The sequence below is a fragment of the Amyelois transitella genome, chromosome 9 (genome assembly GCF_032362555.1).
Source record: "Amyelois transitella isolate CPQ chromosome 9, ilAmyTran1.1, whole genome shotgun sequence".
NCBI lineage: Eukaryota > Metazoa > Arthropoda > Insecta > Lepidoptera > Pyralidae > Amyelois > Amyelois transitella.
The window spans coordinates 1,656,103-1,679,777 of NC_083512.1; the positions used below are offsets into that span (position 1 = coordinate 1,656,103).

General features: G+C 37.5%; 1 protein-coding gene across 1 annotated transcript; it reads left to right on the plus strand.

Annotated features, from left to right (window-relative positions):
- Positions 1-733: 733 nt before the first annotated feature.
- On the plus strand, positions 734-22,082 carry LOC106130341 (aminopeptidase N). Its single transcript, XM_060945798.1, has 15 exons — positions 734-808; positions 2,751-3,004; positions 5,771-5,959; positions 7,322-7,477; positions 11,998-12,134; positions 13,567-13,756; positions 14,566-14,716; positions 15,573-15,784; positions 16,223-16,406; positions 16,872-17,073; positions 17,215-17,489; positions 17,574-17,773; positions 19,817-19,984; positions 20,365-20,511; positions 21,230-22,082. The coding sequence occupies exons 1-15, from the start codon at positions 737-739 to the stop codon at positions 21,501-21,503; spliced, it is 2,811 nt and encodes a 936-aa protein (XP_060801781.1). The 5' UTR covers positions 734-736; the 3' UTR covers positions 21,504-22,082.
- Positions 22,083-23,675: the final 1,593 nt, after the last annotated feature.

The following is a 23,675-nucleotide window of genomic DNA, read 5'->3' on the forward strand; positions in this document are numbered from 1 at the left end:
ACCTTTGCAGGGGAACCTGACCCGTATTAGATTATATGATTACACATCCAGTTGCCTGAATGTGCAGTTCCTCGCGATGTTTCCCCTCACCGTAAGAGCATCGGTTAGTATTCAAATTAATGTACGTTACTTCGTAAATAGTCATTGGTATATAGCCAGGTGGGATTCGAACCGGGCACCGATTCGACCACCAACACTCGAGTATAACATTAATATAATAATAAAGAATACGCAGAAAGGAACCTTAGTCTTTGCAGGACTTTGTCTAGATGTTCATAACTTTTTAGAGACAAATAAGCAGTTCCATCGAGACTTGGCTAGTTTTTTACAGAATATTGATGAACATGATGGTGAACTTGCGGAAAAGATGAAGACGTGTGCCGATAATGATGGTGTATGATGTACTTACACAAATTATAAATCTTGTAGTGATGGATAAGTTTGATAGTTTGATCAGACAAATATGATATAGTAATTTCTATTTGTCATTTTTTTCAAAGCCTATTCATGCGCAAAGTATGAATCTTCAGTTTTATATCGCACAAAGAAAAATAAACTATAATATAATACTACGAACATGAAGGAAAGAAAGAAATAAAAAATGTTTATTTGGCACATTAGAGATTTAAGAACAGAAACATCAAACCTATAAAACTTTTGCACCTAAGCACGTGATGAAACTATAAGAATGGTTCTACAAAATGATTTAATTTCAGATAAATTAAACATAATAAACATGCTGAAAATAAGCAATTTGGGAATATGTTTGTGGCTCAGCGCCGTGGCACACTGTCTCCCACCGGACAAGGTATGTTCAAATTCTAATTCAAAATACAAAAATTTTGTTGATTATTGTAGAAACTTCATATCACTTAATGATTGTCATAACTTTTGGTTTCACAACATTGGTTGACGTCAAATAAATTACTAAAATCTAAGATTACTGCCGCTTCCAAAGCGTCAAAAAATTTTTTTATTGAAAGAAATTATTTGAGTGCCATGTGGTACCCGGCTCCAATAAAAAAAAAAGAATACAACCACTCCATCTCTTTCCCATGGATGTCGTGAAAGACGGCTAAGGGATAGGCTTATAAACTTGGGATTCTTCTTTTGGGCGATGAGTTAGCAACCTGTCACTATTTGAACCTCAATTCTACCATTCAGCCAAGCAGCTGAACGTGGCCTGTCAGTCTTTTCGGGACTGTTGGCTATATCTACCCCGTAAGGGATATAGACGAGACTATATGTATATATGTTAAAATTTATATGCCGAGAAAATTATGTTCATTTAACATTAACTTGGCTGCCCTTTACAGTTTGGAAGCAAAACGCTTTGAATTCATCCTCCGACAGGCTGATTTCGCTTCTAAACGATTCCGTATTATCTCCTTAGATTTGTTTTCAATTTACTGCTCCAACAATCGAATGTAAAGGAGACGATTTGTATCGTTAAATCGTTGACGAATCGCAGCTGTTCAATTTATTCATGACATACACGGGCGTTCATCATCTCCCGAGGGATAGCCTGTCAATGCGAGCATCCTGTTTGTTTGTATGTTGCTTTTGATGTTGTTAAGCTGTTGTACTGAGGCACAATCAAATCGAGGGCAAAGTGCATATTTCATTGTGATATCTACTTTGTTCGGTGATTTCTGCCTTTTGTTGGCAGTTAATGAGAAAAGTAACGTATTACGCCTTTGTCCCTTTGGGGTGGAGATCAAAATAAATAAATATATACGGGACAAATAACACAGATTGAGTTAGCCTCGAATTAGTTCGACACTTGTGTTACGAGATATTAACTCAACGATACTATATTTTATAATAAATTATTACCTATATAATTAAACATCCAAGACCTAGGCCAATCAGAAAAAGTTATTTTCTCATCATGCCCTGGTCGGGATTCGAATCCGGGACCTCCGGTGTCACAGACAAGCGTAGTACCGCTGCGCCACAGAGGCCGTCAGAAAATAAACTGGAAACGGCTTAAAGATCATCTTCAGTGAATGACCTAACCATGAATAAGTATCAATTTGTTAGTCCATCATCGCTTAGACGCTAGCTAGGGTTATGAAAATTTGATACTGCGTATGGCTTCTGTCAAAATAGAGATATGACCCGTCCAATTTATAAGCATCTAGTTTAACCTAGTGAATTTGATAAAAAATAAATTGATGTGGTGTCATGTTTAATTTACTTGCATTATTTTATTCACAGCACGATAAAGCATTAACCATTTCACTAGACATTTTGTAAGTTGTGGCTTATGATAAGTGAGGCCTTTGGGTTAGGCGTAAGGGTTTTATATATTGAAGAAGCCTGCCTGACGATTTTTCTATAGTAAAACACTAGATATCATATTGGTTCGGGAACGCTTTCAAACTGCGTCCTGTGTTTTTATATCTTTTAGGTTATGGTTTGTTATGGTGTTTTACGAATAAATACATACATACATACATATAGTCACGTCTATATCCCTTGCGGGGTAGACAGAGCCAATAGTCTTAAAAAGACTGAATGGCCACGCTTAGCTATCTGGCTCAATGATAGAATTGAGATCCAAATAGTGACAGGTTGCTAGCCCATCGCCTAAAAAAGAATCCCAAGTTTGTAAGCCTATCCCTTAGTCGCCTTTTACGACATCCATGGGAAAGAGATGGAGTGGTCCTATTCTTTTTTGTATTGGTGCCGGGTACTACACGATACACGATTTATGAATAAATTCTTTTTACTTTTACTTTTAATAGGTGTCAGCAGGCCACATCATCAAGACTAGGAGTATAGACCTCAACAATGCGCACGGGCTGGCCATGGAGACACGTTTGGACAGGATCGTGGAACCGAGTGGCTACAAACTGGATTTGGAGCCGTACATGGAAGACGGCATCTTCAAGGGCAAAGTCAGCATCAACGTGACATTTCTAAAAGATTCCGACGTCATCGTCATTCATTGCAGCCACGATTTGAAGATCGAGAAAGTTGATATCACAGTTTCTTTCTTGTGAGTATCATACTAATGTTTTGGGACAGTTTGTAAATTTTTGTCCGTATTTTTACTGTGTCCACTTTTACTCGTGTAAATTAAACGCGTGAGTTACAGACATGACATACATACATACATATGGTCACGTCTATATCCCTTGTGGGGTAGACAGAGCCAACAGCCCCGAAAAGATTGATAGGCCACGCTCAACTATTTGGTTTAATGATAGAATTGAGATTCAAATAGTGACAGGTTGCTAACCCATCACCTAAAAAAATAATCCCAAGTTTGTAAGCCTATCCCTTAGTCGCCTTTTACGACATCCATAGGAATGAGATGGAGTGGTCCTATTCTTTTTTGTACTGGTGCCGGGAACCACACGGCACAGACATTACAGACATGCACTGAAATTTATTTTAATTAAAATACACACACATTTCTCATTATTTTTAGGAAGAATGTAGAAGAACTGAGGTACTTTATGACTGAACACCAATTAAGATTATTTGATAGACGTGCAACATTACAGATTTATGAGTCATTTTTCATTAGTGTGATAAATTTTCCACTAATCTTCCATCAACCTCCTGACTTTAGTCTCATTCGCGTTCCCACCTCCCTTTTGAGGAGCCCAGGAGACACTTTTAGCACAAACCTGGATTCGGTCAGGTTTTTATAAGAAGCGGCTTTAGTCTGACCTCTTCAGTCATTTCAGGGGTCCCTAACCCATATTGGATCGGACGAGAACCTGTGTTTTCATTTAAATATAGATGTGTCTTAATATTCAATTTAATTTAATATAATATAAATAATATAATATAAATATATATAAATATGAATATAGAATAAACCATTTGCGTCATCACATTGCATAAAACACTAGCAACCTGGCTTGAAGATGCATCAAATAGCACACAAACCAGTAAGCTGCTTTACACAAGTGATAAACAAACTTAGAGTGACAACAAATAAAATAAATAAAAAAAAACACTCATATTTTTTTTTTTTTTTTTTTTTTTTTTTTTTTTTTTTTTTATTGTTTACTATTAATAATAATAATAATAATCGTTTTATTTCCTCTTAACAAAGATCAAACAAAAACTTAAAAACTAACGTAATTACTTATAGCTAAAGGATTGTCAATGATCTTTGTGAGGAGGCTAGTTCCTGAAAAAGGATTCGTTGGAATCCTGAACTACAGGTAACTAGGCCACCCCTCTGGGATATTAACACCCATGCATACAGTAATTGAGAATTAGACAGCTAACTGAGAATAACAAAAGAAAATAATATCTAATAATAGGAAAAGATTGGTACTATTGGTGGGAATGTAGAATATTATGTGGTCTATTAGTTATGTGTAGTAATTTTTGTAATCTGTGGTTAAGTCATGAGTATTGTTTGAGAGTGTGAGAGTGATAGTCGAGGTCAAGGTCAGAGTGTGAGGGAGGACATGGGTGACTGATTTGGAGCTGGCGCAAATGAAAGTTTCGATTTAAGTGAGTGATTTTGGAAAAGTTTGTCAGTTCGTGTGGTCGCTAGTAGGTAATGGGTAAGAGGTTATGTCGTATCATGGTCGATATTAGGTTATTGGCGTAATAAAGTTTTCAGTGTCGAAGTAGTCGAGGGATTTTAAGTAGTTGGTGACGGTGGTTTTACAGGAGAATTTGTGGAGGGGATAAATGGATAGACGGGAGTTAAGTTTGTTGTAGAGGTATGGTCCAAGATAGCAGAAGAAGTGGGTGGAGGTGGTAGCTCTTAGGGGCTGTAGCGCGCAGACGGGACCTCTTCTCCGTTTGCCTTTGCGCATGTTTGGGTCGTACTGAAGTTGGGAATGTTGCTTGAGTGTTGTGTACAATATAAAGGTCTGCCTGACTGTCAGTACGTCCCAGAATTTATAAAGGTCTGTAGTTGGGTAGCGGAAGGGAAAGCCCGCGGCAACCTTAAGAACGGCCCTTTGGGCTCTTTCCACTTCAAGTAGGGTAGAAGTGAAAGTCCCTCCCCAGGACGTTATGCAATAGGTCACAAGAGAGTGACAAAGTGCGTGATAGACCATCTTGGTTGGCGGTTGGGGATGTGTCTTAACGTTTTGAACACGTAGATGAGTTTACGGAGTCTACTCGCCAGTAATTCTGTGTGAGGGCCAAAAGAAAGCGTGTGGTCGATTATAACACCTAAGTATCTTATACTATCTGTTTTTTGGAACGGAGGGCAGTGGCAAGTAGTAGGATGGGTTTGGTCGCAATTGTGGGCTTTGATGGTTAGGATGGATGGAGGCAGGAAATTAGTTTTAAAGGCAAATGGGATGAATTTAGTTTTGGACAGGTTAAGTGTTAGTAGGTTAGAGGTCAGCCAATCTCTCACCCTGTTTATACCTTCTTGGGCTTTACGGAATGTGTCCTCCCAGGTTGACCCGCCAAAAAATACGGCTGTATCATCAGCAAATACAAGTATTTGAGCACCATTTAGTTCGAGTCGGCATAAGCTGTCGATATAGACGAGGAAGAGGGTAGGAGAGATAATACTGCCTTGCGGGACTCCAAAAGAAACGGGCACCTCGTCGCTCGTCAGGTTGCCTATTCTGGTCTGCTGGGTTCTGTTGGAGAGATAATCGGTTAATAGCTTGAGAGGGATACCTCTTACCTTTTTGTATAAAATTTGACTATAATTCGAAAATCAAAAAGTAAAAAAAAAAACACAGTCGGCGCGTGCATCGCATCAATGCGGCAAAAATGAGGATGAATAGGAGCTTCAACAGTTTGTGTAATATTTTTTCTCTTCCAGTGACGGTCATAAAGTCGAAGTGACCGAAGTGACAAGGGACGCCAGAAAGCCAATAGCAACTTTGCACCTGAACAAGGTGGTCCCCGAAGGAAGCAAGGGGAACCTGGACCTGAGCTTCAACGGGAACATGGAGACAGAGCATACTGAAGCCTTCTTCAAGACCACTTATATGGAACAGGAGGAGGAGAAGTTAGTATTCAATTCTCAATTCAATTCATTAGTATTGAAGTGTGCAGTAGGAAAGATGATATGTTGTAGCAGCAAAAAAGTTACAAGTAACGCAGTTCTTGATTGCATCTATCGCAATTTCTAAATGCAAGAGTCTGTTGTTTGTCTGTCTGTTACGCTTCGAATATGTTAAAATTTTTCATGGATCAATGTCAAAAATATGCTTATTTTTATTAATAAATTCTCACGGAATAATAATAACTCCATCCATAGTCTCTGCCAATGGGAGACAAGCGTGATGGTATGTATGTATGTAATTTTCACGGAAAAATGGGAATTTAAGTTTAACGCAGGTTGTTATTCCCTAAAAACACTCCTCTTTTTCGTAAGAGTAGATAGAGATTACATCATCCACTTGCAATGATCCTTGCATACTTCTTTTGATACATCGGCATCAAATTCTCTTTTCAGTTGAAAACTATTTAAAAACTTGTTTTTTAACACCGCACTATTTGACAAACGCCTAATGTTTGCACTTAATATGACTAATATGAAGTTAATAAACTTATCCTAAGTATGATAAAGTAGTTTATTCATAGAACAATGAGACTGACCATAAAACATGATAGCCTACATCCACATAATCTTGCGCAAAGAAAATCGTTTGTTTGTTCATACTATAAATCTAGCGTTATTCTTGAAACTATTTTAGTAAGAGCCAACATAATAATGTATCTTAATTATGATTAAACTATATTTAAGAGACTCACAACAATAATAAACATACAAACTAGGTACTTTGATTAAAAAAAATATAACTTTTCATGCGTCATTCATTATGGAAAGAGTAAAGACATGTTGTACGAATTTCAATATTTGTTTCACGCAAATTTTTATATTTTTTATTTATAACTAAGATTGATTGAATTCTTTTACGTTTCATCCAGATTAGGCGGTTGGAACTCAAGTTACCTTTGAACATATATTTGCCCGTGGTTTCACTTTCTTAATAGTTTTTTTCATGTTGGTATATCACTTTTTAAAATCAAGTCTTCTCTGAGCCAAACTTCATCAACATCGTCCAAGTAGTTGTTTGATCTTATTCTATACAAACAGAAACAAAATAATTTCCATCTTTGTTTGTTTCTTAACTCAAATGCAAGAAAATCAAAGAAGTATAACAGATAACAAAACAGTAATTCGATTTAAAAGAATATGTACAATGGCGGACTTATCCCAATTGGGATTGCTTCCAATCAACCATAAAATGAAGTATTAACTTAATGGAGAATTCAGATTAACATTCCACGCGTATGAAGTTCTCGGGCAAATATTTTTAATGTTATTTCTATATATTAATACAGATTTCTATTAAAATTTTAGGATAGTTCTGGGGACTTCTTTCCGCCCAAACAATGCAAGGCGAATGTTCCCATGCTTCGACGAGCCGGAGTACAAGGTTGTGTTCGAGTTGAGCGTGGTGAGACCTAAAAATATGGTCGCTCTGAGCAACGTCCCCGTTGAGAAGACAACAGAGATGTAAGCATATCCTACTTCCTACTACTATTATAAAGGCGAAAGTTTGTATGGATGTATGGATGTTTGTTACTCTTTCACGCAAAAACTACTGAACCGATTACCATGAAATTTGGTATGTAGGTAGCTGAAGACCCAGAATAACACATAGGCTACTTTTTATCCCAGAGTTCCCGCGGGATTGATAGGGTTTCCATGCGGACGAAGTCGCGGGCGGCCTCTAGTTTGTTAATAGTTTGATTATTTAATAGAATAGAGTGCCGTGTGTTTCCCAGCACAAATACAAAAAAGAATAGGACCACTCCATCTCTTTCCCATGGATGTCGTAAAAGGCGACTAAGGGATAGGCTTACAAACTTGGGATTCTTTTTTAGGCGATGGGCTAGCAACCTGTCACTATTTGAATCTCAATTCTGTCATTAAGCCAAATAGCTGAACGTGGCCATTCAGTCCTTTCAAGACTGTTGGCTCTGTCTACCCCGCAAGGGATATAGACGTGAACATATGTATGTATGTATGTTAATAGAATAGAATAGGTTTATTTTTAAAATTGGATACAAGGTATCACTTATTGACGTCACTTAAATCTAATTATAACTACTACTACTACTTCTTCTTCTTCTACACATATGCTTTGGAAGCAAAGCATATGTGTAGAAGAAGCGGCGGAACAAACTACACTGCAGCATTTTCATCGGACGCAATTAATTAGGTCCAAAATATACTTAATTAATTATGTCTTAAGGATCATAGTGAACTCTTTATCTATCGTATAAATAGCTTTAATCTATGTTTATCGTTAAGTGATAAAAGAAAAACATGAAAATGAAAATTTCTATCGATTTTTCTCGAGCAATGTAACACATGAAAAGTTTATAGAATTATTCTCAAATATTATTTATATTAAGCGGATACTCTCAAGTCTTTAACATTCATACATATAGTCACATCTATATCCCTTACGGGGTTGACAGAACAAAAACATAACAGTCTCGAAAAGACTTAAAGGTCAAGTTCAGCTGTATGGCTTAGTGATGGAATTGAGATTCAAATAGTGACAAAGGTTGCTTGCCCATCGCGTACAAGAAGTGTAGTTTATGTACATATATGTAAGAGTGAAAGAGAAGGAAGTATTATGTCGTCTCTAGCACACATGCCGCCATGTTATAATTTGGACAGCAGTACATGATGGAAAGTATAGTGAGCGTGTGTGTTTGGGAGCCGATAAGCCGGAGGGTAACCAAATCACTACAACAAGAATCCATGGCCTTTGATAATCTGTCAAAATGTCAACGTCACCGTGGATTATTGTTTTTTTTTTCTATAAGTTAAGCAAAAATACTTATCCGTGAGGTGAATTCCCTTTGAACTTTCAACTTTCATGACACCTATTTGATCTCAGGACTGGGACTGAAAAGGCTTTAATAAAATTTTAACCACTATACAACAAAGGTCGTAGATACAATGTTGGTCCTATCTCATCCCCGATAATGGAATATAAGAGTACAGCCGTGCAGCCAGTAAACGAGGCTTCCCAAGTGCAGTTTAAACTGGTTTAAACCGGCTCAAACTGGTTTTACGGCCTGTGTCACATGAGTGAATAAAGATAAGCGGAGGACTGATCTCACTCGTGTTGCTCTCGTCATATTGCTATTCCATAAGATGGTTTCATCAAATCCATTTCATTATGTTTGTCTGTAGGTTTGATTATGGATGCAAAGGATATCTGGAAGTGTGGGTTGGAACAATTACTAATAATAATATTGACAACTACACCATAAAAAGGTGTCACGTCTCAAAAAACTGTGTTGTAGCCATTTCAACTCGACGGAACTAGTGGGATACGTGGTAAATAATTCCTTCATAAATCCAAATTCATTAATTATTATTCAGATATCATGAGTTTATCATTTTAAGTAATATGGAAAACTTAGAGATAGTGTTAGTAAATATGTATGTAAAAATGAAATTTTAAAAGGTACCGTGCCGTGCCGTGCCGTGTGGTTTCCGGCGCCAATAGAAAAAAGTAATAGGACCACTCCATCTCTTTTCCATGAATGTCGTAAAAGACGACTAAGGGCTGGGCTTATAAACTTGGGATTTTCTTTTGGGCGATGGGCTAACCTATCACTATTTGAATCTCAATTCTATCATTAAGCCAAACAGCTGAACGTGGCCTTTTGGTCTTTTCAAGACTGTTGGCTCTGTCAATCCAGTAAGGGTCATCCCTTGACGTGATTATACATATGTATGTATGATATATCTCAGGCAGTCTTATGTTAATTAATGCGATTATTTCACCGGTATTTTAGTTATTAAAGTAACAAAATTTTTGAACATCAAAACAAAAATTATCATCGTGCTTATTTGTATATTCGCTCATGCTCCTCTTTGGTTGCAACGAGATTATATCAGTCGCCATTGGTACCGCTCTGTAACTACAATATCTTTTTACGGTATTCCTGTGTGCCTCTGATATTGCATATTGGATGGCGTGTTGTTTAGGAAATTGTTTAGCCCACATCAGAACAGAGGGTTCGAGTTTCTGTGCCAAAATGTCTCCTTGTTGGTTGTTATTATTTGACATAAAATAGATATACTACGACGTCCTGGTAAAGGGTCAGGTCAAAAGTACCCGAAACCGCCGAGCTTGCATTAAGAGAGTTATGAATGTGGATGAAGCGAAGGTAGTCTCTGCCTACCCCTCCGGGAAAGAGGCGTGATTTTATGTATATATGTATGTAGATATACTAGATGTTACAGGCTTATTCAATGTGTCTTCTACTGGGTTAGTTCCGGTTACATCATCACCTTTCTGGTGAACAGCCCGGAGTGCGCCTTTACGATCATGATCAAAAATTGGATGAGTCAGGTTTTCGCACGAAGCGACTCCCATCTGACCTCCGCAACCTTGTGCAGCCAACTGATAACCATGATCGATCCTACATGGGTCGGGTTTACCTACAAAGGTTGCGGAAGTGTGTGGCCGTGTGGTTCCCAACACCAATACAAAAAAGAATAGGACCACTCCATCTCTTTCCCATGGATGTCGTAAAAGGCGACTGAGGGATAGGATTACAAACTTGAGATTCTTTTTTAGGCGATGGGCTACCAACCTGTCACTAGTTGAATCTCAATTCTATCGTTAAGCCAAATAGCTGAACGTGACCTATCAGTCTTTACAAGACTGTTGGCTCTATCTATCCCGCAAGGGTCATAGACGTGATATGTACCTATGTATTACCAACCCTTTAAGGGTTCACCAAATAATTTAAGACTTAAATCACATTCCTTATAAATTGCGATTCCGTTTGTTTGGACAAAAATATTTTCGGGACCATTAGGATTGGCATGTGGAAATTTCCAGGCAGGTAGCCCTCCAGGGTGAAATATCACGGGTCGCTCCCTCGGGACTTTCAAATATTTCGTGTTTTCTTCATCTTGAAATAGATTTTAAAGCGACGGTATAAGTGGCTGTCTATTATTCTTCAATGTTAATTTTTTTATCCCACTTTCAATACTTAATTTTTACACGGATTACATTATACATTGGACGTGATACGAATATTTTGTTATTGTTGTTATATTAATCATAATAGCCGATATAAACCTGTCCGCCGTTCCATATTTAAAAATTGCGATGCGACCTGTAATTTAACTGATGTACTTTATGATATGCAATAAAGATTTTGAATTGAATTGAATGATGTTATTTGCCGTCTAAAAGGACCACTCTATATTTTTCCATGGACGACGAAAAACGCGACTAAGGGAGATGCTAATAAACTTTTTGTAGGCGATGGGCTAGCAACTTGTCATTATTTGAATCTCAATTTCATCATTTAGGCAAACATCTGAATGTGGCCTAGCTTTCAGTGATTTCAAGACTATGGGCTCTGTCTATCCCGACGGAAAGAGAGGTTATAAATTTAACGTGTCTGTCTGTCTGTGGCATCATAGCTCACAAACGGATAAAGCGATTTCAGTATTTTATTATTAAAGTTGATCTACGTGCGAGTGTTCTTAGGCATGTTTGATCAAAATCGGTTGAGCGAATTATAAACTTCAATGAAAGCGTACTGATAGATAATATTGATGGTTTAATCGAGAGTGTTCTTAGCTTAACACCCGGTGCAAAAAAGAGATGTGTTACAAATAAAATTTCTGACGGGGTTAATTTTTAACTTATTTTATCTGCAGCTGCAGTGTAGTTTGTTCCGCCGCTTCTTCTTCACATGCGTTTTGGAAGCGGTTGTAGTTATAATTACTCGTAGATTTAAGTGATGTGACGTCAATAAGTGGTACCTACATGTGTCCAATTTTGAAAATAAATCTATTCTATTCTATTCTATCTTACAATCAGTATGACATTAAATGCTTCGATTACTCACTAAATGAAGGAAATATGCAGAGATCGTGGCAAGTGGAAAGAGGTAGTCTCTGCCTACCCCTCCGGGAAAGAGGCGTGATTTTATGTATGTATGCATGTACTCACTAAATGAATAAAATATTTATTTTTTCAGCGAAGGGGAGCCAAATGCTGTGTGGGACCACTTCGAGCAGACTCCCCCCATGTCCACCTTCACCCTGGGCTTGGTCATCGGAGACCTGAAGCAGGTCAACATGAGTGTCTTCAAGGACAGACTTGGCAATAATATTGGTAAGCTCTATTATATATAGCTACATGAATATCATTACGTCTTTATCCTTTACGGCAGACAGAGTTAACAGTCTCGAAAAGACTTGGGATTCTTGTTTGCAACGTATTACTATTTGAATCTAGATTATTATATAATTAAGTCAAACAGCTGAAAGTCTAGGGCCTATCAGATTTTTCAAGACTGTTGGCTCTGTCTACCCCTCAAGGGATAAAGACCTGATTATGTCTGTATGTATAAAGTTTAAATAAATGAATAAATCACATGACTACATTGTGCTTCTTTTCGTAGGGAACGTTGTTTTGATATTTATTTTAATTAATAATTATGAATTATATTAATAATTACGAAGCTAATTTCATTGCGACGACTAAATCTGGACCAACCCTCACAAAAAGGGCCTCGAGTAAGTGGCGTAATAGTGGACATCCGCCCTCGGGCGGTAGTTGGCAGGAAATAAGTAACAAAGTTCCGAAATGACACGAATGAAATGACTACAGAAATCTGAGGGGTTATATACATACATACATATGGTCATGTCTATATCCCTTGCGGGGTAGACAGAGTCAACAGTCTTGAAAAGACTGATAGGCCACGCTCAGCTATTTGGTTTAATGATAGAATTGAGATTCAAATAGTGACAGGTTGCTAGCCCATCGCCTAAAAGAAGAATCCCAAGTTTATAAGCCTACCCCTTAGTCACCTCTTACAACATCCATGGGAGAGAGATGGAGTGGTCCTATTTTTTTTTTCTATTGGTGCCGGGAACCACACGGCCATCGCCTAAAAAAAGAATCCCATGTTTGTAAGCCTATCTCTTAATCGCCTTTTACGACGTCCATAGGGAAGAGATGGAGTGGTCCTATTCTTTTTTGTACTGGTGCCGGGAACCACACGGTACCTGAGGGGTTAGTGCGAGTTTTACTCGATCAAACGCGTCGAGCAAGTAATCACGAATTTGTAAACTTTAATATTTGCTGTTATATTTTTTTTATATTCTACCCACAACAAGTGCCATTATATTATACAAAAAGTCCTAAATGTAAGTATGTGTACTTACGTAAAAACTAATGAAGTATTTATGTCAATGTCAGAATGTTCTTCTAAATACAACTTGTTAAACGTAATTCATTTTGACAATAATCTTTTTTTTAATGTTACTGGGAACTGTTTCTCATTCTAATCAGACAGTTACATCTTAATAAAAAAATAATGGTTCGATTTTTAAAAAAGATATACAAAGCGAAATACAAAACATGAGACCGTTTCTTTTTTCAATATTTAAGTTTTACTAATTTTTCATTTATTGTCAACATAATGCCGTATCTGTAGTTTAGTGATGTGAATGTGTCTTTATTAACCGACGGAAAAGGAGAGGTGTTATGTATAAACATATGTAACGAACATTAGGTAAGTATATTTATTATTTTTCAGAGCTCCGCGTCTGGGGCCGCACAGAATACGTCCCAGCCCTGGTTGGAGTCATGGATAAGATCCTCCTGGTTTACAAACAGATCACCCAGCTCATGAAGTCTCCACTGCCAGTCAGCCGCTTGGATTTCGTCGCTTTACCGAATTACCAGGGTGTGAAGCCAGCTGATAACTGGGGACTCATCATATTCAAGTAAGTTAAATGTGTAGCGGGAGCGATATTTCGGCTCGACCGCCACCAAAGGGAAGATCTTCCACCAAGCTAAGCTTTTTCCATCTTTCCCACGGATGTCGTAAAAGGCGACCAAGGGATAGGCTTACAAACTTGGGATTTTTTTTTGCGATGGGCTGGCGACCTGTCACTATTTGAATCTCAATTCTATCATTAAGCCAATTAGCTGAGCGTGGCCTATCAGTATTTTCAAGACTGTTGGCTCTGTCTACTCTACAAGGGATATAGACGTGACCATAATGTATGTATGTGTAATTAAAAGGCACCATTAGACTTATCATATCAGTAACCTTACTAACCCTTCTCAATTTCCATAGATACGCGTAAAAACAGACACGCATTTTTACGTTTTGTTATCGTTCAATGCTGAAGCATTGAACTTGGACACATGCTAATATTAGAAAGAGATTAAATGCTTATAAAACGAAATTCAGTTTATTATACCACTATATTCTATGACTTTTTTTTTAATTAGATAAATTTCATTGTCATATAATTACATATATACATATGTCAATCACGTCTATATGGCAAAGCCAACATTCTTGAAAATACTGAAAGGCCAAGTTCAGCTGTTTGGCCTAATAATAGAATTGAAATTCAAATAGTGACAGGATGCTAGCCCATCGGCTTAAAGAAGAATCCCAATTTAATAAGCCTCGCCTAAGTCGCCTTTTACGACATCCATGGGAACGAAATGGACTGATCCTGATGCCGGGAATTACACGGCACTTGACTTTGTGACAGAAAGATTTCTACTTTGTCCACAGAGAGAGTGATCTGAGCAGTAAAGGCTACCTTCAGCTATCGCAAGAGATCCTGTACCAATGGCTGGGTTCCTTAGCTACACCTGTGTGGTGGTCAGACGCCCACATAAATAAGGCGCTTGTTGGCTATTTGGCGGCAGATATTGCTTTTAAGGTAACTTTTTATCTTATATTTTAAGGTAGGTAACTTGTTACTTTTTTGATGTAGGCTCTGCCTACCCCTCCGGGAAAGAGGCGTCACAATGTTCGGTCTCGTACTCCTCCGAAACGGCTTGACCGAATCTCATGAAATTTTTGTGAGCATATTGAGTAGGTCTGAGAATCGGACAACATCTATTTTTGAAATATGCCGTGTGGTTCCCGGCACCAATACAAAAAAGAATAGGACTACTCCATCTCTTTCCCATCGATGTCGTAAAAGGCGACTAAGGGATAGGCTTATAAAATTGCGAACCTTTTCTTAGGCGATGGGCTAGCAACCTGTCACTATTTGGATCTCAATTCCATCATTAAGCCGAGCAGCTGAACGTGGCCATTCAGTCTTTTCGGGACTATTGGCTCTGTCTACCCCGTAAGAGATATAGACGTGACTATATGTATGTATGTATCTATTTTTCATACCCACCAAATGCAAAACAACGTTTGCCGGGACAGCGAGTTAGTAATAAGAATAACTTGAATTGGTTAATACTATATATACATATGTATGTTTATATATGACTAGCTTTCACTTGCCCTGCAGCTGCGCCCGCGCGAATTAATTAGCACAAAAGAATACAGTATACATTTAGAAATCCCACGGGTGCTATAGTTTCTACCTAAAAATATATGTCTGTCTGTGGCGTCATCTCTACGCAACACGTCACAATAGCCAATCACACAACAACTGTCAATCATAGCGGAGAAATTGACGCGCTCGACCAATAGCAGCGAAGAATCTAAATCGCGCAAGCAAAGATTTCACGGATTGAACATCGTCGTAAAATATAAAATTTCCCCCCTTGTAACAGGTGAACGGCGGTTCAGAAATGGAAGGCAAGTGGCCGATGACAGTCCTCTACTCCATCTACTACGAGTTCAGCAAGCGTTACCCCCACTCCCGCATCACGGGCATGAAGCAGGAGACGGCATGTACGAAGATCGAGCTGCTTTTCAGGATGTTCAACTATACCCTTGGTGCAGAGACCTTCAAGAAAGGATTGAGGATGTTCATTGAGTCGCGGTATGTTGTTGTTATTGTAAATTCGAGTTTATAAGCCTATACCTTAGTCGCCTTTTACGAAAGAGATGAAGTGGTCCTATTCTGTTTTTTTGGCTAGGGATTTGTCATTGATTGAATTCAGCTGAACGTGGCCTATCAGTCTTTCAAGTCTGTTGGCTCTGTCCACCCCGCAAGGGATATTGAGGTCACGTCTATATCCCTTGCGGGGTTACGGGGTCTATATCCCTAACATTGTAAGTATAATATAAAAAACAAGTTGGGTGGGGACGTTAACCACTTATGATTGGATCATAATATCGTCATCATATCATATCTTATGTGGAAAACATAAAGATATAAAACTAATGTTTTGGTAGGTCTTCTATCTATTATGACTTCTCACCATTTTACAGCCTGTTTTAGCAAAGGCAACAAAATTCCAATTCAAAAAATTTACAGGAAATTCCAATCGTTTACTGGCGATGATATTTGGGAGAATTTGAACGCAGCTGCTCGGACTGACTCCAAGATACCCCAAGACCTGAATATCAAGGATATAGTGAAAAGCTGGATAGACAAAGATAGACTGCCTGTTATTAACGCGGAGAGGAAGTATGACAGCAACACACTAGTTGTCACACAGGTTAGTGGTCCCGACTTCGAATCTCATCTTCTTTTACTTGACAGACAAACAGACTTTAACCCGCAGTTTCGTTTTCGTCCGCACGAATTTAGATAACCAAGTAAAACTTAGAGATTTTTGCAAATACCACGAGTATTGTGTTTACCAGAATGAAAAATACCAAATGTCCTTTCTTCAGACACATATATTTTATCTACATGCAAAATTTTATGAAGATTGGTTAAAAAGACAACACTTGAATAGGCGCAAACAAACTTTCTTTTGCATTTATAATTTTAGTTGGTAATATTGAATTATTGTAGGTATTTAACCGATCATGGTTACACATCCTGTTGGCTAAATATGCAGGTCACCTCACCCTCACCGTAATAGCATCGGTTAGTATTCAAACTAATATACATGACTTTCATTAATCTTTTTTTCTCTTGATATTAGTAGGGATTGATAAAATGAACATGTTTCTAGAAAGTGTTCTTACGGGAGCGTCCTCACGATGTGCCCGATGCTTCCAAGATGTCCTGGTTGGTGCCCATCATCATCGCTAGGGAAGACCGCCTTAACTTCTCCGACACTGTACCAGGGAGCTGGCTGAAGGACAAGAAGGAACTGGCGATCAAGTCCATGCCGAAGAAGGAACAGTTCATCATTGTTAACCCTGAGGAAATTGGTGAGTAATAAAGAAAAATGCCAGGAATCATACCGTTGGGTAAGTATCTCGTAACAACATCTCGAACGTACTTCGAGGCTTACTCAATCTGTGTAATCTGCCCTTTATATATTTATTTATTACTCCTCTGTATCTTTGCAGGGCCGTTCCCGGTCAACTACGACCAGCATAACTGGAACCTCCTCTCCAACTACCTTCAAGGAAAAGACCGTCTCAAGATCCCGGAGCTGACCAGAGCTAAGCTTCTCCACGACGCGTGGAACCTGGCTTACGCCGGAGACCTGTCGTTTGCAACTGCTTTGAATATGACGCTGTTCTTGAAGGATGAGAGGCACCATCTTGTTTGGGATCCGGTGTTCACGATGATCGATCACATTGGGAGGCATATCTGTGCGTGTATGCAAGGGAAGTTCATGGTATGTACCAAATATACATATATCACGTTTATTAATATCTTTATTCTCTTCTGTGAAAACTGTTTAAATATATCTGATCTACAGGCATACGTCAGGACTCTCCTTACTCCTCTCTATGAAGAGCTGACGAAGAACGAGACAGAAGACGAAGAGAACTGGCGCAAGAACCTTCGGACCCTGACGAAGAACTTCCTCTGCCAAGCCGGGTACAAACCTTGCATCAAAGAAGCCCAGGAACAGTACAGCAAGTGGATGGAAGCCAAGAATCCTGATGAAGGGAATCCGTGAGTAAATGCGATATTGTAAAAATCTGAATTTACTTTTTTTACAATAGAACGATAGGCGACGGCGACGTGATAGCAACCTGTCACTTTATATGAATCTCAATTCTATCAGTAAGCCAAACAGCTAAACGTAGTCTATCAGAATTTTCAAGACTATTGGCCTTGTCTTTCCTGCAAAGGATACAGACGTGATATTTATGTATGTTCATACATTTAGCTGTCTGATACACACATAGACAGACATACAGTCCACTTTTTTATTACCTATACCTACTTGTATAGTTTTTTTTACAAATATGATATTTTTTTGACACTAATGATTATTAATAAAATAATTAATGATGTTCTGATTGGCGCAGTTGTAGGATTCTCGACTATGAACGAGGTCGGGTTCGATCCCCGACAAAGTTATAATGGAATTTTTTTTTTATTGTCTTGCCTTGAACATTTATTTTATAGTCTAGTTTATGGGTAAAAAAATAAGGAGTCATAAATTAATAATTACTTTCTTAATAATCTCCAGTTTAAAATGCTTTCGCAGTTTTTGTGTAAATCTTTCCATGGTTGCAATTCTACTTGTGAAGTCTTGTAATTAGCAATCGCATTATATCATTATTACTTATATATCATATAAATTAGACTGTAAGACTTCCATTAATTAATAAATAAATAAAAAGATGATTTTAATTTCTCTGGATTGATTGCGAAGGTGAAAGTAAAGCTGATTTATTCGTAAAATCAGGTCGACGCTTAGCTACCGTATCAGCATGAAAGAAATTCTGATTTCGTGAAAACGAATTTGTCAAAATTTAAAGTCTTCACATCAAAGGGCAAGCCGCGTGCGGCAAGGTTTAAACTTTTCTACCAAATTCCAGTTTGCCCAAAAATGTTTTATGTTCACGTGAGTTAATTCCCGAGAGGCTTTTAATTATATTTGGTTATTTGAGTTGGGATTTTTAACGTAACTAAATGAAATATTTTCCAAATGTGTTACGGAGTATCAGTTCGATAAATTCAATCTGGCTGTAATGGTTTTTAAATGTATAATATTGAGGTAAAATTTTATAGTTAAGTTTAGTGACTAAGTAATTTTTAGTTACGTTGAAGGTTGTTTATAATAAAAGTTATTTATCGGCATGACTAGCACTTGTATAAATGTCCGCCATTTTGTTCAATTTTATTTTTACCGTGGTAATTTTGATAATTTAATCATTTATTTATTCCTTGAATATGTTAACTATATACAAAGGTCTCAAGTATTCAAGCACAGTTTCTGTTAATACACATTCTACCTTTGACGGCGTCGGAATTATTATATATATGACATAAAAAGTATTAACCTTATACTTATGTGATTCCAACCAGCACCCTGTGTTACTGTATCCGTGAACTAAATTTCATCAAAATCCGTTCAGTTGTACCTATTGTTATACTATTAAAAAATCTTCTTCCTCCTAACTTTAGTCCCGGTTGCATCCTCACCACTCTGGAGAGGAGCCCGGGGTATGCCTTTGACCATGGATCCTGGATTGGGTGAGTCAGGTTATTACACGAAGCGACTCCCATCTGCATTAAGCTACGATGTTTACCCTCACCGTAAGAGTATCGGTTAGTATTAAAATTAAAGTACATAATTTCGAAAATAGTCATTGGCACATGACCGAGATGGTATTCGAACCTGTGACTTTCTGCACAGCACGTATTTTGACCAGCACCTCATCAATTCGATACCAACGACGCTCTATACTATACTATTAAACAATATAATATTCCTTGTGCCGTGTGGTTCCCGGCACCAACACAGAAAAGAATAGGACCACTCCATCTCTTTCCCATGGATATCGTAAAAGGCGACTTAGGTATAGGCTTATAAACTTGAGATATTTTAGGCGATGGGCCAGCAACCTGTCACCATTTGAATCTCAATTCTATCAATAAGCCAAACAGCAAATCGAGGCCTATTAGTCTTTTATGACTGTTGGCTCTGTCTTCCCCGCAAGGGATATAGACGTGACTGTATGTATGTATAATATTCCTTTTCAGAATATCAAACCAGTACATCTGTCCAGTCTTCAAATGGGGTACCATCAAAGAGTGGGAGTTTGGTCTCCAGAGGGTCATAAACTTCCCCCCCTCGAGGAAACAGAGCGAGAGGACGTACCTCCTCAAGACCCTGGCTGGGTGTCCGATAGAAGAGTCCAAAATCAACAGGTGTCATTTTTTAATTATTTTTTTATTCGATTCTACAAGGTTTTCTTATGTATCAGTGGTTACGAACCAACTATTTCGTATGCGGCCGATGAGACTACTCTCGAAAACTAAGAAAGTGGAAACAATGGTTTGTTATTTCCATAATTATTAATTACTTTATATTTATCTGTGTGTGTACGTTTTACAGAGCTAGTAACTAACATGTAATTTTCTTTACAAACTATGTATACGAGTATGTATGCAAAATGGAAATCGGTTCAGTGTTTTTCATATGAAAGACGGACAAACAAATAAACTTTTTCCATTCCAAGGATGAACATGATCTGCGAGTTTGTTCTACTTAAAATTTATTGTTTTTTTTTTTAATTTGTGACTAACAGGCTATTGAACATCACGATCCTGGAGGGCAACGGGAACTTCACGGAGACAGACCTGTTCCTGATCTTCAGCATGCTGACCGGGGGCTCCCAGGGGTACACCACGCTGTTCCACTTCCTCAATAACAACTGGGATGTGTTGAAGGAGAAGTAAGTTTTCAATACTTTTTGGTAACTTTGAATTTGTTTTACTAATGTGTAGTTTTACCTTTTACCTTAACGCTGAAGCCCGAAAATGGAGGCGCATCGCTGGGGCTGCCTTATACAAAAAAAGACGCATCATCATAAAACCACGACCAATCTGTCAAGAGTGAACGACTGAGGAGGAGGAGTTTTACTACGAGTATTACAAATTTTGACAACAATAATTCGGGAAATGTTTAAAATAGTGAAAACATTCTTTTTTTAAATTATACAACTCGTCACCAGTTGTTTAATCTTTATTCGCCTTTTAAATAAGCTATCAGGAAAAACAAACGGTAATGTTGCCAGGACCAATAGAAAAATGAATTACATTTTTTTTTTATTATTATGCAATGAATTAGTATTTTTGTTAAAATCCCATAAATTTTCCTACCTGTGGGAATTTGAGGAAATTCTCTTTTGGTTAAAAATTGTAGACCCAGTAGTTAGGGCTGTGCATTGATAAAAAAGTCAGTCAGTCATTAGCTAGTATCATCTATTATGATTTCTTTATTTTATAAGTGTTGATGGACCTGTGGTTTTTCAACAAAATACATAATTCACAAGTTAACCAATATTTCACAAAAGTTGAAGCAGATTCATTGAAGCGAAGGTCTAGACTAATATTTGAGGAGATCCGTCAGCCATTAACGCCATCTTATTAAACAACTTTATTCAATTCCAGATTCATAAGTAAAACCAACCTATGGGATAACCTCATTACTTCAGCCACCTCTCAGTTCACCACAGAGCAAGGCCTGGAGCTAGTATCAAACCTGTACGTCGCCCACCAAGGAGAATTCGCTTCAGCCGAACACATAATCGAGAAATCTATGAGGAACATTCGAGAAGAAGCGAAATGGTCCGCTGATAACCTGCCAGTGATAGAGGAATGGTTAGACGCGTATCTGGCAAAGAACGGTGTTAAAGATGAAAGTAAGAGTTTTTTCGAAACGTAAATTTGATTTATGAAATTGGAACACTCTTTTGAATGTAATAATGTTATTTTTTTTAAGTCCATCAAGTTATTTTTACGTTCACCGATTTCGAGATTAACCATTTTATTTGTTTTTCATTAGGTACCGTATTGTGTAATTTTGCTAATCTTAAGCCTCGCTTTTAAAATTGGAACAACTTGTTTTAAAGTAAGAGTGTGAATGCACAATTAAACAAAACGGAATGAAGGGTGAATGACTATATTATGAATAACAAGTTTTTAATCATTCAATACAGTATGTTTTTTTTTTAAGATTTATCAATAATTCTTTTAAGTTTCGAATTTAATTTTGTTCAATCTGTGTTTATAATAAATTGAGCAATTGTGTTGGAAGATAAATATTTTTTTAGGTTAAGTTTGAAGTACAGGGACACTAATTAATTAATTGAAATACATTTGGAAAGTGACTTTTAAAAACTACTGACTGAAAAATAATGGCGTGATTACAAAAAACATCTGGTTCAAACAAAATCGTTGCTTTAGAGCTGCCTCTTGTCTTAGATAGGTGGTAATTTTACATTTAGGCAATAAACTTTATACAACCACAATGTATAGCTGAATTTTGAATACAGTTTTTTGAAACAACGTTTTGTTTTATTTTACAGACTTTCGTGCCCCTTTAGTTTATTTATTTGCTAAATGCATTCTCTAACAATTAACCTTTGGGTTAAGTAGCGAAATTAAGTGGGTGTTAAAGTAATTATCGGATAAAGATACATATATGTATCTATGTAATAAATTACACATTTAATTACATATCACTCACTCCTCTTTTCCATGGACGTCGTAAAAAGCGACTAAGGGATGGGCTTATAAACTTGAGATCCATATTTTAGGCCATGGGCTAGCAACCTGTCACTATTTGAATCTCAATTCTACCATAAAGCCAAACAGCTGAACGCGGCTTTTCAATCTTTTGAAGATACGCAAGGGATATAGACGTGATTATATAAGGAAGGAACACATATATCGATTCAAAATTCGCAACAGTCTCACCAATATTGTTACATGATGGTACAAGAATGGAAGGAACATGCTATTGTCTCGATGCACAATTTTAAATTCAGCAGAGTGCTGGTATTCATGCGACGGCGAATTGAATTCTGATATCCGCAAATGTTGCGATTTCAAACTAGCTCGGTACCGTACAATATTGTCTGGATTTTGCCCTGGGCTGTGAGTTTCGGATTGGGCATTTTAAATGACTAAATCATATTTCTTATTAATATAAAATAGGTACCTATCTAGAGGGTAAAGGGTTTGTGTGAAAAATGTTTTTTTTTATTTCTCCTGAATTTTTCAAGTCGTTCTAGTTTCAACATACATACATACATACATATGGTCACGTCTATATCCCTTGCGGGGCAGACAGAGCCAACAGTCGCCTTTTACGACATCCATTGGAAAGAGATGGAGTGGTCCAATTCTTTTTTGTATTGGTGCCGGGAACCACATGGCACTAGTAATCATCACACTCTATTCTATTCTAGTTTCAAATTACGGGTATACGGGTTTCTCTTGATTCGCGAGGGTATTTATTACCTACATATAAGCCTTTTCACTCATTTCGGTAATCGCTGCACCTATTTATTTATGTATATTGTTTATGTATTGTAGTTTTTTTATGTATGTATATTATAAATATTTAATTTTTATTTGGTGTAGGCATAAATATATTTATTTAGTTTAACCCCACATAAAGTTCTCTGTCAGACCCAATGGTTGACTGGTAGATAATGCTTCTAGCATTAAGTCCACCAATTGTGCTATACATTTGATTTTCTGCAATGAAGTTTAAGTAAAAAAAAACGAACTATCGCTCCTGCTACAAATTAAGCCACTCATTCTCCTCAGTTATTTACAGCTTAAGCGCTTAACCAATTTTCATGAGGGCTCAATTTATAAATCTTGTTTCACATGGAGTATTTTTATATCAAAACCCTGTATTATTCCAGTAAGTTGAGCATAATGAAAGGTGGGTATTTGGCGAGGACCACAGAGCAAGGATGAAGGTGAAGACGCGAGTGCGATGCTCTGTGGGAAGGACGGCACGCACGAAAGCTATTTTCATGCTTGCATATTTTTGGGTAGGGGCTTATGTCTTCAGTGTATAAACAATTATTAAAATCTATAC